Source organism: Leopardus geoffroyi, chromosome C2, assembly GCF_018350155.1.
Source record: "Leopardus geoffroyi isolate Oge1 chromosome C2, O.geoffroyi_Oge1_pat1.0, whole genome shotgun sequence".
In the NCBI taxonomy this organism is placed as follows: Eukaryota; Metazoa; Chordata; class Mammalia; order Carnivora; family Felidae; genus Leopardus; species Leopardus geoffroyi.
Genome location: NC_059333.1, coordinates 126,874,685 through 126,891,731, shown reverse-complemented (window position 1 = coordinate 126,891,731; position 17,047 = coordinate 126,874,685). Strand labels below are relative to the sequence as shown.

The following is a 17,047-nucleotide window of genomic DNA, read 5'->3' as shown; positions in this document are numbered from 1 at the left end:
ACTGGTATGCTATTTAACAAGATCCCCATGTAATTTCTATATGTATTTAAAACACTATTCCAAAAACATCCTTTATTCGAATGTAACTCTCCAGACGTTTTGTTTCTTTATTCATTTTCTGTTCATTCCAATTTGCTTAAAAAATATCAGTAACTCTTCTGCCCTGTTTTGCCCTAACTCCACTCATTCCATTGACAGTCACAGTTCTTAATTCTCTCTGATCTCAATTTTCATATAAGCTGCCTGTTTGTCTATTTCTCATTCCTACAGTTTCTTCAGTACTTTCAAATTTGAATAAGAATCTTTGAAGTATCTTACCTTCCTGGACATTCGACACAAACCAAAAATATTTTTCCAAGTAAAATTCAGGGTCCAAGATTTCTAGATTTTCTCCATTTTAATTCTGTTCCCACTCATTTGTAAGACAAGTAGTTTATTCATTCAGGGACTCTCTTTAGGTTTAGTTTACCATTCCCTCAGTGTCATACTAGCAGTAGGAAATATAGTTCTAATACCAAAGAGCATTTTAGTGGGCAAACCAAAGTTCACTTGTGGAAGCAGATTCTGATTGACACTACATTATTAATGTTAATTACAAAATTATTTAAGGATAACTGACATCAAAATGTCACATGGAAATACTGCTAATGGAGATTATAATCTTTCAATTAAAACATTTAAATTCATATTTTTATTTGTTAGAACAAGTTAGAACTAATTTACAACCTGACAATTTTCACAGGCTCTTTATATAATTTAAAAGCTACAGGCAGAAATTCAAGAAAAACAAAGAGGAACAACAAACAGGTATGCAGTACTATATTATAAAAGTTTAAAAACTGTTAGCCTCTATTCAGTGTTGACCCACACCTACATATGTACTCCTACAAAAGGCAGAATAGAGATTCTATAATCAGGAAATCCATGCAGGCAATTCTGTAAGAAACAGGCTTATTTTCATAGGATTGAAAAAACAGCAATTAATTGCAATGAATTAAATGACAATTTTATTTAAAATTTAATCTAATACAAAAATAAAACAAAGAGCTATGTTAAAATTTACCTCACTTTCAAGAAAGAAAAGAACCAGCATTCTAATGAGGTTCCCATTTGGACTATTCCTTCCCCTCCTCTTTGCTAATGCTTCTTCTGCTTGTGGATCATGTCTGCTAAACAGCCTAGAAATAAGTAACAAAACAAGAGTGTTACAAACCTGCATAGATATGCATTTTAGTCTTTTCCTTCACTGTGCAAATTATTTCAGTGTTAAAAAAATAAACTATCAGAGATCAGGTTACTGATTTATTTCAAACCATGTAACTGATATTTTTATAGGCTAAAAAATGGTTAGATCTAAAGAATTTTGTACAATTCAATCATATATACACTGTAAAAGGAAGCTTTTTAACTTACCAGTATTCAAGTATTTATGAAAAATATAAACTGTTTTATCCTATATGATACTAGAATATATAATTTTAAATAGTCCTATTTTCTTAAATATTAATTTCAGAGTCAAGTTATTAAAGAATTTAACCAAATGTTCTATCAACAATTATAAAAATTCACACTTGTAACAATTGTTTCTAGCATTCTTTTCAGCTCATTACCTAAAAACAGTACTAACTACAGAATAAAATGACATAAACTGGAAATTTTAAAAAATATCACTTAGTGACAAAACTTCTAACATATGATGAAGATATGACTTGAAATTTTTCATTGGCTAATAAGATTTATTCTAAAAAAAACCTTAAGGACTGCTATAGGTGCCTTATTCCCAGGCATTGCTCTAGCTAAATGGGATATAACAGTGAACAAAGACAAACTTCCTATTCTCACTGAGCTCTCACTCTAATGGATAGAAATAAATAGTAGGTAAATATATGCTATCTCAGGTGTTATAAGGAAAAACAAAACAGTAGAAATAGTGATATAGTATATGATGGTTTAATTATGGAAATTACAGTGGGCCTTTCAGATGAGAGGCTAAATAACTGAATAAAGAGAATAATTTCATATAACATAAAAATAAACCAATCTCAAGCAGAAAATGAGTACAGAATAACATAAAAATAAACCAATCTCAAGCAGAAAATGAGTACAGAGAAATTGAGTTTTGGGGGAGAAGGGAAGGGGAAGCTATATGGCAGGGGGAAAAGATTAGAGCATTACTTTGAAGCTACATCAGCATAGCTATCAGACTGGTTTAAGAGAAAGTTCTGTTTGCTTGGGTGGCTTTCAGAGGAAAGAATAAATGGGAAAAAAATGAGGGTCCTTTATAACTAAAATGTACAAAATTAGATAATTATATCAGGTACTGAGGAATTAACCTAATTTTTCTAAAACTAAATTATAGACTTTTGATGACATTAAAGTACTCATTTCAGATATGTTTTACTAATTTATGGATGTATGGTTAACCTTGTGTATAAGCTTATAAACTAAGCTGCTAAACAGACTAAATGTGTATGTGCATGCATGCATATTTTCTTCTAAACTTAATCATAGAACTCCTGGGGCTATTCTACAGCTTACTTGTTAAGATTTTAAAGATCACAATATTAAATGATGGGAGAATGCTCAAAGACATCATTAAGAATCAAAAGTTCTCAAACTGTATCTGCAGGGCAAGGGCATAGAACAAGCTTATTGAGTGAACCTTCCATTTGAATAGGAATTGGCTTCATTTTCACAAAGAAATAAGAAATAACAAAGGCTTATTACACTTGTGGCTTTTAATGTAGAACATTCCAATTTTAAACTTTTTAGCAAGTATTTCAAACTTAGCAAAATACAATGTAGATAAAATAAGATATATCAAAGGGTCTTTCTGACACAAGTGCTGCCAGTTTATGGCCTCTATTCTGTAGACAACCAACCAACCTCTATAATCTTTTTTCACAGAAACTCTAAAAGCAATAAATTCTAAAAACACAAAGCTTTTTGAAAAGTAAAGTAGAGAAGAGACGCTAATGAGAATATAACAGTCCTGGAAAAGGAAGAAAAGTTAAGACTATAGTACACCCTTGATATTTGTGACAGACAACACCTCAAGATAAATATGGAAAGAGAACGGTTCTATTAGCCATAGATGTCACAGTCAGTGGCAAATTCAATATATTATTTTTAAAAAAGTCATGCTTGAAAAATCTGGACATTCTTCCTTACTTTCATTACCAGCATGTACTAGTAGCCAACTTCTGTCTTAAAGAAAGATTTTTCACATAGAAATAACTTTTCCCACTTTGAGAGGTACCAGTGAGTACACAACAGTTTGTTGCTGCAGCACTGAGATGCAGATGCTGAATGGAGGGCTAGGCCTGCTCATTATGAAAGTTAATCACCCATGCACAACAGATGCCTGGTGCATGATTTATATCTGTGCTTAGCATAATCACAAATTACTACATGTAGTAGACTTTTGGGGTTCACCTGCCAATGATCAAAGTCACTAAGTTAAATCTATAAACGAAAAAACAAAAACAAAGTAAAACACAGCCCCCTCCCCAATATGTTTATACTTTAAGAATGATTTACTAATAAATTATAGAAAATACAGTAGGCCACCATCAAAATGTACTGCATAAGAACAATTATACTCATAAAATCTCATTAGCTCAAGCCTTTTCAGTAATAAGATAAAAGTTTTGCTTTTTAATTAAACTGCAACTGTATAGCTTTCAGAATCACTATAAATTACTGGTCAAAATAATCTTCACCCCCATAGAAAGAGTGAAAAAAAAAAACATGAAAAGTTGGAAGGCATTTTGAAGGTGATTTTAGATTACAAATGTTGAGAAGGTGATGAGAACTAAGAATTTTAAGAGAGGGGAAAAAAAACCCTGGTGAAATGAAATATAAATTATAAACTTCATGTGGAGCTTTTATAAACTTCATGCACTTCCCCAATCTCCACTCACACCTCTAGCTGAGAACCATCCTTTTAGATTTCAGGGAAAAGGAGTATGTCACAAGGGACATCATTCTTATGCGGATCTGATTCGTGATATGCACATAAGGTTGTAAGAAAATTATAGTCCCCAGAATTTGAAGTGGCCACTTGTAGCACTGTTTTTAGTCACTATTACTTTCTTCCACTAACTCTAAAACAACAACAAAACAAAATGCAAAATTAGAAACTGTTTTCAAAGATCATTAACTCACTTTTTGTGAAGGAATTCTCCAGCTGCCACAGCAACAGGGCGATGTGCTGAGTACACCAAGTGGTAAACATTTTCACAGTCTTCATTGGAAAGAGCTTCTTCACTTCCACTGAAAAATTCAGAAAGCAACATCTGAGCCAAAATAAATGTTTACTTTCAGTTCTATCTTTACTTAAATTTTGTAAAGTTCATAAAAGCTCAAGGCATACTGACTTTATTTTTGTCTCTTTTAATCTTACTTTGAAAGTATATTTCTCTTTCATTATAAAATATACCTAATCATCATTATGTAAAATTCAGAAAATACAAATAAAATAAGAAAATAAAATGTCCACATTTCTTTCCACACATAGACACCCATGGTACGTACACCTTGGGATATAGCAGTCCAAATTAGCTAAATTTCTTTAAATGTGCCTAACATTTTTGTTGACAGGCACTAGGAATATATCTGTCCATTTCACAGTTAAATTATTATTATAGTAGGTAACTCTTCTTTCCAGAACTGTCTTTCTTTCTTTTCTTACTTCCTTGCTCCCTCTCTCTTTCTTTTTAAGTAATAAGCTCTACATTCAATATGGGGCCTGAACTAACGAACTCAAGATCAAGAGTTACATGATCTGGGGCGCCTGGGTGGCGCAGTCGGTTAAGCGTCCGACTTCAGCCAGGTCACGATCTCGCGGTCCGTGAGTTCGAGCCCCGCGTCAGGCTCTGGGCTGATGGCTCAGAGCCTGGAGCCTGTTTCCGATTCTGTGTCTCCCTCTCTCTCTGCCCCTCCCCCGTTCATGCTCTGTCTCTCTCTGTCCCAAAAATAAATAAAACGTTGAAAAAAAAAAAAAAAAAAAGAGTTACATGATCCACTGACTGAGCCAGCCAGGTGTCCCACAAAAATGTCCATTTTAAATTATATTTTATCACTATATTTACAATACCACTTTGTCTTCTTTCTATATAAAGTGGATTCAGTAGTCAAAACCATTCCCTCACTTACACAAATTCCTCATCTTTCTATTCATGTATTCTTAAAGTAGGAGCCATTTCAGCAATGTGTTTTTAATTTTTTTTTCCAAAAAAGGAACATCCATTTCCTGACTATTAACATGTTTAAAAAGGTCTGATACAATTAAAGATGAACAATGAATAAAGTACAGAATTCTCAGGCTGTACAGGTACTTGACAAGATGTAGGGGTATAAGTTCATTCCTCAGAATTCAATCCTAGATATGCTTCAGAAGAGGAAGTTGAAGGAACTGTCAAATAACCAGAAAATCAGAGTAACCTTTGCAGCAAAAGAAGGTAGTTGCATCACAGTATAAGAGGCTGTAGTTCTGAATGAAAAAGGGCTGTGTATCAAGGATGGCAAACAGGTTAGAGCATTTTTTTTTAAAGTATATTTTTCCCCCTCATCAATGCCTGTTCTAATTCCACTGTGAAGCAAAAACAGTAGCCAAATATAGCATGAGAGGGTTACAATAGGGTTGTGTTGGAACCAAGAGGCACTGAAAAATTAACAGTATGTTTAGGCAGACTGGCTAGCCCATGACCTAAACGTCCCTGTATTTCCCTTCCATACTCTGAGAGTCATGAGATTACCACTGAAGGAGACAGTTTTAACACTGTCAAGGAGAAGTTACAAATTATAACCAAAGGTTTTCTGTCTTGAAGCAGAAATGTTTTGCCCATGTCCAACTCATACCCCTAAATTATGAGGAGAGGTACAAGGCTAAGGCCTAAGTTTTATTCCTTCCCCCAATTATATGATGACATCAGCTAAATTAGCTAATACCTTTACGAGAAAGTTAAACTCACAGGAAACAAAATTTAATGAGATAACTCAGGAACCCAAATTTATAAGTGAAAAGAAAATAATCTATACCCAAAGAAGGAAAATTAACAGATAGAAAAGAATTTAAAGGAGATATAACAGGATTACATGTGACTTTACATGTTATTTTGATAGAGATCCCATAAGCCAAGAGAAATAAGGCCAGATCATTTCATTCAAACGCTGTCAAAGACTAGAAAGCTGGTTTTGTGATCCTCAGCTCATTACTCACAAAAATAATATACAAATAGAAATCAGGGGATTGAGCAATACAATGGATAGAGAGTATTTCTTTCAAGAGAAAATGTCAGAGTATTGTGTAACTCCGAAACCTCCCCCAGAGAAATTAGAGCCAAAGTTTCAGAGAACCACTATAAAAATTTTATAAACATCCCTTACAATTGTGAGGAGGTTTAAGGAAATGGTACCAGGTGTAGAACTTAAAAAAGTGTAAATGTGAAAAGCTGACTGGAGCAACACATGGTAGTAAATTAAGATGAGAAGGGGTACAAGGGGACCATTCATAAATGGCTGTGTTACCTGTAGGCTGGATACGGAATACTTAAAGGGAGCCAGTCTGAATAGTTTTAAAAGACTTTGCCCAACAAGACTACCTATAGGGCAAGCAACTCCAACAGAGGAAATATGAAAGTCAGGGGCTGAGACTCAAAAGTAAATAGCCAGAGGAGGTACCATCTACTCGGGAAATTGAAGTCACAAATACCTAGATTGGGGAGAGATCTCTGAGGAATCCCTAAAAGGACCAATGTACCTAATGAATCAGGATATCTGATAGAGCTGGAGGGCCATAACTGTACCTCTTAAAGAAGGTTGTACCCAAATCTCCTCCAATGAAAATGGAGAAAAGAACCTTAAAACTAGACTTTTGAAACCAGCCAAACCATTTTCTGAAGTGTGAAGAAAGTAGGATTTTTTAGCCAACAAGGTCTCAGATGATTTGAAACATTCTTCAAGAAATAAACCAGCAGGAGAAATAATCTTGGAGAAGTCTACGAAATAATTACTCTTCCACAGAAACAAAGGATGAAGAAATATCAAAGAGAAGTTTACTCTTGTCTAAATGAGCAAGTATTGAAATTAGATAAAGGACACACAAGGATGGATGGACACACACACACACACACACACACACCCTTAACAAGACATATCTTAAACTCCAGATAATTCCAACAAAACAGACAGGTGAATGTCAAGTATTTTTTTATTTGAGGGAAAGATACTGGTAAGTTTGTGAAATTTACAAGGAAACAATAACTAGGGTGTCAAATATTTTAAAATAGACTTGAAAAGGAAAAAACTTCAAAGATATAGGTAATTTAAATAAATTCAAAGTAATGAATATAAATACATAACTGTACACGCAGTTAGTTGTTTTTAAAACATATTTAGAAAATACAGAAAAATGACCAAACCACTCAGAACACATTCTCAGATAATACAATAAATAAAAAAGGACAACTTAAGACAATCTGATTTGGAAGGAACAGAAACCTACCACTGAATAATCCATAATTAAATCAGTAATCATAAAAATAATCAAAATATTTTTCACTAAATGTATATACAAACACTTTATGTCCAATTTTTTTGAAAAGTAGTAAAAGAGTACTTAAAAGCGTATTTATTACTTTAAGTATAATTATTAGAAAACATGAAACAAATGACTTAAAGAAGCTAGTTCATTAAAAAGAAGGTAAGACAGGGGTGCCTGGGAACTCAGACAGTTAAGCATCTGACTCTTGATTTTGGCTAAGATCATGATCCAATGGTCATGATATTGAGCTCTGCGTTAGGCTCTGTACTGAGCATGGAACCTGCTTAAGATTCTCTCTCCTTCTGCCCCTCCCCTGCTCAAGTTCTCTGTCTCTCAAAAACAAAAATAGTAAGACAGACATGACTGATCAACAAAAAGAGAATACAAGTAAAATAGATGAAAAAGAGGAATAGCACAGTTTTATAGAGTAATAAAAATATCAACTGTAAAATTTAAAAACTGTGATGAAACTGATATATAAAAAATGTTTCTAAAAGCCAAAATTAGTACAATAAGAAATAAAAGTTAATTTAGACAGATAACCAATGAAGAAGTAAAAATGGGAATCAAAGACTTTTTTTCCTCAAATTCAAAAATAACATGGCTTTGATAAGAGTATACTCTCAAAATTGCAAGGAAGTATTAATCTGTCACAGAACATTTGCTTCAGAAAGGGAAGGCAAGAAATTACTGAAGATAATTTTACAAAGAGGATAAAACCTAGATTTCAAAATTGGATAAAGGACAAAAAAATTCTGTCAAATGTAGACATAAACACAGATGTGAAAATCCCAAGATATTAAATATGACACTGTATTCAAGCAAAGCACAATAAAACCAAATATATTCTGTTCAAATATGATTTATTCTAGAAATGCCAGGGTGATTTACCACCAAATTATTAATTTCATTCAGTCTCATCAATACATGAAAGGAACCTCCCAGAAAACTTAAAATACAAAGGGATTTCTATCATATATCAAAAACCTATCTTAGAAATCACAGCAACAAGAACTTTAGATGCCATCCTAGAACAAGAACAAAAAGATTCACTCTCAGTGATACATTACAGTGCTCAAAGTCCTGCCTAATGCAATTAGCACCAGAATGAAGCCAAAGTTTTAAGGGGAGGAAACGAGACAAAACTGAAATTGTTTGCAGGTGATATATAATCATCTACATAGTAACTCTAAAGAATCGACAATTCATCACAATACATGAGAGTTCTAACAGGTTGCACGTATAAGACTAACATAAAAATTAAACATTTCTGTGTCTCAGCAATAATCAGGTAGAAAATATCATTAACACTAAATACTAATCATATAACAACAAAACCATAAAATATTTCAGAATTGACCTAAGAAATACTTTTATGAAAAAATTAAACCTTATGTAGAATATCTAATGAGATTTGAATAGAGAAATGCATCATTTTAATGCATAAATGACACAAAATTATAAAAAACTGAATTCTCTCCTAAATCTATCATAAAATTCAATGTGTTAGCCAGCCCTTTTCCTCAACCACAGACCTCAATAGTTAAAACCAAAAACAGACAAGACAGCTTAACTCTCACCAAACATGTTCTAACCAAACCCATTGTGATGATTTCCTATCACAGCTTCTTGAGGCACCACTGCTAAAGGTGTTTTGCAATGACTGGAACACCCTTACTCCCAGACCAGAAAAGCCCTGATAGTAACAGAATGCCTGGAAAGACCACACCCCACACATCCCTTCCCTGTCCATGATGGCGGGCTGAACACATACTGATCCTCGTCCATGATGATGCGCTATTTGCCTGCTCTCTTGTACGTACCCCCCAGAGCCTCTCCCTATAAAACTCTAGGTGTCCATCTTGCTGATGGAGAAGTCAGTTGGTAAGACCTGAGCTTGCCACGTCCCTTGGCTGCCAGCACCCCGAATAAACTTCTCCCTTTCTCTTTTCCAAGCCCTCATCTCTTGAGTACTGGCTTCTCTTACAATGAGTTTCTCTGAGTTCATTTGGCAACAGTGTTGGCAAATCTAGACAGGAGCTATGCTTTCAATTTGTCCAGTTGCTTCATTATTCCTCGGGAAGGAGTATGGCTGCAGCAGAACACTAAGGTTTACTCGTTTGGCTTCCCGAGTTAGCAGTTAGGAATGAAAGATTGTTCGGTAACAAATGCAGTTCTAATATTTAAAAAAATTTTTTTTTAACATTTATTCATTTTTGAGACAGAGTGTGAGTGGGGCAGGGGCAGAGAGAGGGAGACACAAAACCTGAAGCAGGTTCCAGGCTCTGAGCTATCAGCACAGAGCCTAACGTGGGGCTCGAACCCATGGACCACAAGATTGTCATGACCTGAGCCGAAGTCAGATACTTAACCAACCGAGCCACCCAGGCACCCCAAATGCAATTCTAATATTTAAAATGCCGAAGTTTTTGAGGAATTAGACAAATGTACTTAAAAAAATCATACAGAAGAAAAATAATCCACAGGTAGCTATTGGTTTTAAAAAGAAAGGCAAAGAAAAAGGAATCAACCAAAAAGGGGAGGTCTTGCTTATAACATACATCATAAAGCTACAATGATAAAGAATATGGTACTAGAGCATAAAGGGGTAAAAAAGATCAAAACAGTAGACATGGTACAGATGGTACATGGTGTATGATAGAAACAATGTAACAAACTGGGAGAAGGATTTGTAATGATTTTGCTAAGACATGCATTCTCTCACATGCATTCTTCCCAGTTTTTAGTCAAAGCTCTATAGATAAAAACTACTGCTATTAAAAAAATCTCTATCATACGAATGACACAATTTAAATGGCTTATTTCCCTTCCCCTACTTCTATACCATTCCAAAGAAGCCTATTTGAAAAACCTATCCCTTTGGATACCTTCTTTTTCTTGCTCTCTTTTTAAAAATAGAAAGGTATTTACTTTGCTGATATTTCCTCTGGACTGCAAAAGAAAACTTTTACATTGAAGAAACAAACAAAGTCAAAATAAAAAACAAAAAGAGAGAAAAACAGAAAACATTTCCTTAAATGTAAAAGTAGAATCTAATGTGATAACAATATATATTAGGGTTATGTATGTGAAGTACATCAATAAAGCTGGGAAAAAGACATTAAAATATCAAGATTAAATTATTAACAAATATACTTACTGAAGTATCAGAGTAACCAATCGAATAGCTTCCACAGCAACATCATACTCCTTATCAAGTGTCATTGATACAATGCGATCCTGAAAAAAAAGTTAAAAATCAAATGAAACATGAGCAGAAAATAAATTGCGACTGACCCAAGAGAATATCTTTGGGAAGTATATGCAAGATTAATGGTAGATTAAATAGAAAGCTTTACTCTTAAAACCATATTATCATAGTCTTACACATATAAAGGAGGTGGTTAGTATAAATGTTCATAATCTAAAATCTTTCTCATCAACTGGCATTCCCTAACACCGAGACTAGTGACACTTCATGTACAAAATTAATATAATTATAAAAAGTTGTATATAAAGAAAATATTATTTTAAAGCAGGAGAGCCTTCTGCTGAAGGCAATACATAAGAACTTATGTTGGTAATATCTTTTGTAAAGCAGAGATTCATTAATCTATTTAATACAGGCTTATTTAAAAAATATGTAGAAAAGAATATGAGCTAAACACTTCTTATGGTAAGGTTATTTGCTAAACTAGCTAGAACTAGCATGTTAAAAGTAAAAAACAAAATAAGCTAAGCATTTTTGATGCTTACCTTGAATCGGTTAGTGAATAACTCCAATTTGGGGAATAATTCTCTATTGGTATATAGACTTTGTAGAGCTTTCAAACATTTCAGTCTGACTTCTCCTTGCTTCAGAAATACAAATAAAAACACAACAGAAGAAGTCAATTCCACACCACAAAAGTTGAAAAGATTTACGTCTATGTGAAGACTAAAGTAATTTTCAGCTTAACTATTCAATTTACATAATAATGTAACTCAACATAGGGTAGAACTGAACAATTGTATAGTCTGTGTTGCACTTCTATTTAATTAAAAATGCACTGAAAATCCCTTAGTTGCTTGAGAGTAAGCTACACCTTTTTCAAACATTTATCAACTCTGATTCAACATAGAGTATTTCTCACACGGTACTGTGGCATTTTGGGAAAATGTTTAACCTATGATTTTAATTAGAGCAGGGTATGCTAATTTGCCCTTTATGTAACTATTAAATAATCCCGTAGAAAAAACTAATTTCATATTATAGGGTCATCATTTTTTCATTTAACAAATATTTTCTGGGTGCATTTTACATTCCACAAAGAGGAGTTAGGAAAGAAAACAGGTAAAGAGAAGAATGCTTAAAACAGAAACAAACTGATAAAGTGAAATGTCCTGAGGCTGCTATTTACTAGAGGAGTATCTTCAATAAAGCCATTAACTTGGAATAGAAAATGTTTGTGATCAAAGTATATTGACGATCACCTAGAAATTTAGCCAACTCTCTCAAAGAATTCAAAAAAGAAAGCAATGTGCTATAACAGAAGTCCACATTCTAGAATCAAACAAAACTAGATTTAATTTCGAATTCTATAGCTTATTAGCAACAAGAGAGATGGCAAGTATATTAATCACTCTGATCCTCAGTTTTCTCATTTATTAAATGGTGAAACCAACTTCATAAGGTTGTAGCACGGATTAAATACAGGTGTATGCTGGTCAAAGTTTGAACTGTTGCATTTGCAGATTTCTGTGATGTAAATACTCCATCTACAGCCAGTTTCAAGCTACCAACAACAGATGTTATGGAACCTGTATTTGCAAGGGGATGTGCATAATGTCTTGTAACCTGATTCAAGTTATCTCTAGCATATCACTGAATGAGATGATGTTTGTTGGTAAAGTCTCGACCACATAGGAGGAACCTGAGACACCTGTAGTAGATGCTGTTGATGCCCCACCCAGATCCCCATATCCTAATATACAAGGCTAATCTTCCTACTTGCTCCTGTGTTGACTGCTAATGGTTCATAGCTGCACCTCTCTCTGGAGAAATGACCATGCTTGAAAGGAATCACCTGGGGGCGCCTGGGTGGCGCAGTCGGTTAAGCGTCCGACTTCAGCCAGGTCACGATCTCGCGGTCCGTGGTTCGAGCCCCGCGTCGGGCTCTGGGCTGATGGCTCAGAGCCTGGAGCCTGTTTCCGATTCTGTGTCTCCCTCTCTCTCTGCCCCTCCCCCGTTCATGCTCTGTCTCTCTCTGTCCCAAAAATAAATAAACGTTGAAAAAAAAAAAAATTAAAAAAAAAAAAAAAAAAGAAAGGAATCACCTGGCACAAAGATTCCTGGGAGGTTATGCTCCACAGTGTCCTCCTGTCTAAACCCTTTCCCTCCTCCATGATAAGGCCTACAGCCAGTGGGGAATGATACAGGATAAAACAGCCCAATCTCCTTGCTCCAGGGCAGGACGACCTCTAAGATGACCCTTTAATATGAAATTAGTAACTCAATATATGCTACGGAGTGTTATAGGAATGGGGCAACTTGAGCCAGCAAGAACCAGGAGAATATGTCGGTGGTTGCTGAGAGTGTGGGAACAGAAAACAGAATGTGGGAGAGTTTTTGGATAAAGGGCAGTCTCCTTTGAAAGAGGATGTAAGGCCCTGTAAGGGCCTTTGGAAATGGCCTAACACATTGCTGGATAGATCTAGGAAAAAGCAATGGTGAATATTAAATGAAACAGAGATGCCAGAATCACTGTGGCACAATGAGAAAGGAAGAAATTTAAAGACAAAGAAAAGCATGCCGGATAGGATCTATTATATAAGCTCAGAAGACCTACCAGTTGAATATGTTCCTCATAAGGGCCCAGAGAATACTCTGTTTACCAAGGCAATAAGGAAAATACTGGTGATGGGTGCACAGACATTACTGAGAAGATCCAGAGTGATAGTGTTCTGTAGACTAGGGCTGACAGGAGACACTCAAAATTTAGCTTCTGGTAGCGATGGAGATAAGAGCACAGAATAGCAGAGACAAGGTAGAATTACATAACCATTAGACGCAAGGGAGGCATAAATATGTTAATGAGCAGCAAAGTCAAAGGGCAGTCCAGAGATTCATGGAGATGGCTCAAAGGATATGGTCTTCCTGGAGGCAAGATAGGGAGAAACCCAAAAAAAGTATTATGTGATATATTTACTCCCAAGAAATCAACAATGGATGAGCCAAAGACTAAGGAGAGCTGTCCCAGCATAAAATCACAACCCCAGATCTAAGATAGCATATAGGTAGTTTCCTCACTTCTTTCCAATTATAGATTTGAAAATAGGCCATCAGGGCGTCTGCGTGGCTCAGCAGGTTAAGCATTTGACTTAGGCTGAGGTCATGATCTTGTGGCTCATGGATTCAAGCCTTGCATCAGGTTCTGTGCTGTCAGCTTGGAGCCTGGAACCTGCTTCAGATTCTATGTCTCCCTCTCTGCCCCATCCCAGCTCGCGCTCTGTCTCTCTCAAAAATAAACATTAAAAAAATAAAAGAAAAAAAAAAAGAAAAGAACGCCATCAAAGATGAAATGACTATCCAAGTTCCACAGCCAAATATAGGTAGAGCAAAGACACTAACTGAATCGTACTTCACTTTATCCAGTCTTGCCTCTCAACTGACTGCCTCTCTTCCTAAGTCTTGGTTCTTTACCTATAACATGCCCTGCCCACAATGCAGGAACTTAATTAAATAAGATGGTACCCATGACAGCACTTTAGAAAGTATTTTAAAATAACTTAGATGAAAACTCCAGTTGCCTTTTTGGTAATGGATCTATTTTGGGTTTCTACTATACTCTGAAGCTTATTTCTATTATACTATCTAAAAGCATTGTTGTCTTCCATTACACAAAATTCTATTCAAATGTGAATACTGTCTAACACAGTGCCTAATACATAGTTGCTTCTCAATAAATAATTTTGAATGAATAAATATACAAATATATGAAAACAGAAAAGAAACACAGATGAAATGATTTGCTGAACGAAGAGGCTGGGCATATTTGTCAGACGCTCTAACTAATCAACATTTTTGCAAAATTCCTTTTGAAAGAAAATGTTAAGAGCTGTAAAAATTATTGTGTAGCATGATATCATAATGAGTTGTGTTTTTAAGGGACAATAATTCATGCTTCTAGAAGAAATGCTAATTTTTACTAAAATGCATTTGTGTTATATGAATACTCCCAATAGGAATACAGTGAAAGAGTTAAAATGAACCAAATGCAGGTGGCCTGTCAAGAAGAGGATGTGTCTGCAGCAGAAATACAAACAATAATAAGACATTATTATGAGCAATTGTATGCCAATAAAATGGGCAATCTGGAAGGAATGGGTAAATTGCTAGAAACATATACACTACCAAAACTGAAACAGGAAGAAATAGAAAATTTGAACAGACCCATAACCAGTAAAAAAAATCAAATAAGTAATAAAAAAATGTTCCAAAAAACAAGAGTCCAGGGCCAGATGGCTTTCCAGGGGAATTCTACCAAACATATAAGGAGGAGTTGACACCTGTTGTCTTGAAACTATTCCAAAAAATAGAAATGAAAGGAAAACTTCCAAACTCTATGAAGCCAGCATTACCTTGATCCAAAACCACACAAAGACCCCACTAAAAAGGAGAACTATAGACCAATTTCCCTGATGAACTTGGATGCAAAAATCCTCAACAAGATATTAGCCAACTGGATCCAACAATACATTAAAAAAATTATTCACCATCACTAAGTAGGATTTATACCTGGGATGCAGGGCTGGTTCAATATCCACAAAACAATAAATGTGATTCATCACATCAATAGAAGAAAGGACAAGAGCCACATGATCTTCTCAAAAGATGCAGAGAAAGCATTTGACAAAATACAGCATTCTTTCTTGATAAAAACCCTCAAGAAAGTAGGGATAGAAGGATCATAGCTTGAGATAATAAAGCCATATATGAAAGATCCAACATTAATATCATCCTCAATGGGGAAAAACTGAGAGCTTTCCCCGCTAAGATCAGGAACAAGACAGGGATGTCCACTCTCGCCACTGTTTTTTAACCTAGTATTGGAAGTCTTAGCTTCAGCAATCAGACAACACAAAGAAGTAAAAAGCATCCAAATCAGGCAGGAGGAGTTCAAACTTTCACTTTTCACAGATGACATGACACTCTACATGGAAAACCCCAAAGATTCCATCAAAAAACTGCTAGAACTGATCAATGAATTCAGCAGTCACAGGATATAAAATCAATGCATAGAAATCAGTTGCATTCCTATACACCAAGAATGAAGCAACAGAAAGAGAAATCAAGGAATTGATCCCATTTACAATTACACCAAAACCCATAAAATACCTAGGAATAAATCTAACCAAAGAGGTGAAAAATCTATATATACTGAAAACTAGAGAAAGCTTATGAAAGAAATTGAAGAAGACACAAAAAACTGGGAAAAGATTCCATGCTCCTAGATAGGAAGAATATTGTTAAAATGTCAATATTACCCAAAGCAATCTACATACTCAATGCAATACCTACCAAATAACACCATCATTCTTCAAAGAGCTAGAACAAACAATCCTAAGATTTGTATGGAACCAGAAAAGATCCCGAATAGCCAAAGCAACCTTGAAAAAGAAAACCAAAGCAGGAGGCATCACAATCCTGGACTTCAACCTATATTACAAAGCTGTAATCATCTGGACAGTATGGTACTGGCACAAGAACAGACACTCAGATCAATGGAACGGAATAGAGAACCCAGAAATGGACCCACAAACATATGGTCAACTAATCTTTGACAAAGCAGAAAACAATATCCAGTGGAATAAAGACAGTCTCTTCAGCAAATGGTGCTGGGAAAACTGGACAGTGACACGCAGAAGAATGAACCCGGACCACTTTCTTACACCATACACAAAAATAAACTCAAAATGGATGAAAGACCTAAACATAGGACAGGAAGCCATCAAAACCCTCGAGGAGAAAGCAGGCAAAAACCTCTTTGACCTTGGCGGCAGCAACTTCTTACTCAACACGTCTCTGGAGGCAAGGGAAACAAAAGCAAAACAATTGCTGGGACCTCATCAAAATAAAAAGCTTCTGCACAGGGAAGGAAACAATCAGCAAAACTAGAAGGCAACTGGCAGAATGGAAGAAGATATTTGCAAATGACATACCAGATAAAGGGTTGGTATCCAAAATCTATAGAGAACTTATCAAACTCAACAGCCAAAAAACAAATAATCCAGTAAAGAAATGGGCAAACGACAGGAATAGACACTTCTCCAAAGAAGACATCCAGATGGCCAACCGACACATGAAAAAATGCTCAACATCACTCATCATCAGGGAAATACAAATCAAAACCACACTGAGATACTACCACACACCGTCAGAATGGCTAACATTAACAACTCAGGCAACAACAGATGTTGTTGAGGATGTGGAGAAAAAGGATCTCTTTTGGGGGTGCCTGG

General features: G+C 35.3%; 1 protein-coding gene across 3 annotated transcripts in view; it reads right to left on the bottom strand.

The window, feature by feature from the left end:
- The window catches only part of STAG1 (stromal antigen 1), a 401,516-nt gene that overhangs the window by 97,748 nt on the left and 286,721 nt on the right, over window positions 1-17,047 (bottom strand). For all 3 annotated transcript variants that reach the window (XM_045503549.1, XM_045503550.1, XM_045503551.1), the window contains 4 exons: window positions 11,303-11,401; window positions 10,707-10,786; window positions 4,168-4,275; window positions 1,064-1,178 (listed from right to left, as the gene is read on the bottom strand). In XM_045503549.1, the coding sequence (XP_045359505.1) occupies window positions 1,064-1,178; window positions 4,168-4,275; window positions 10,707-10,786; window positions 11,303-11,401 (402 nt within the window). The remainder of the gene's footprint in view (window positions 1-1,063; window positions 1,179-4,167; window positions 4,276-10,706; window positions 10,787-11,302; window positions 11,402-17,047) is intronic.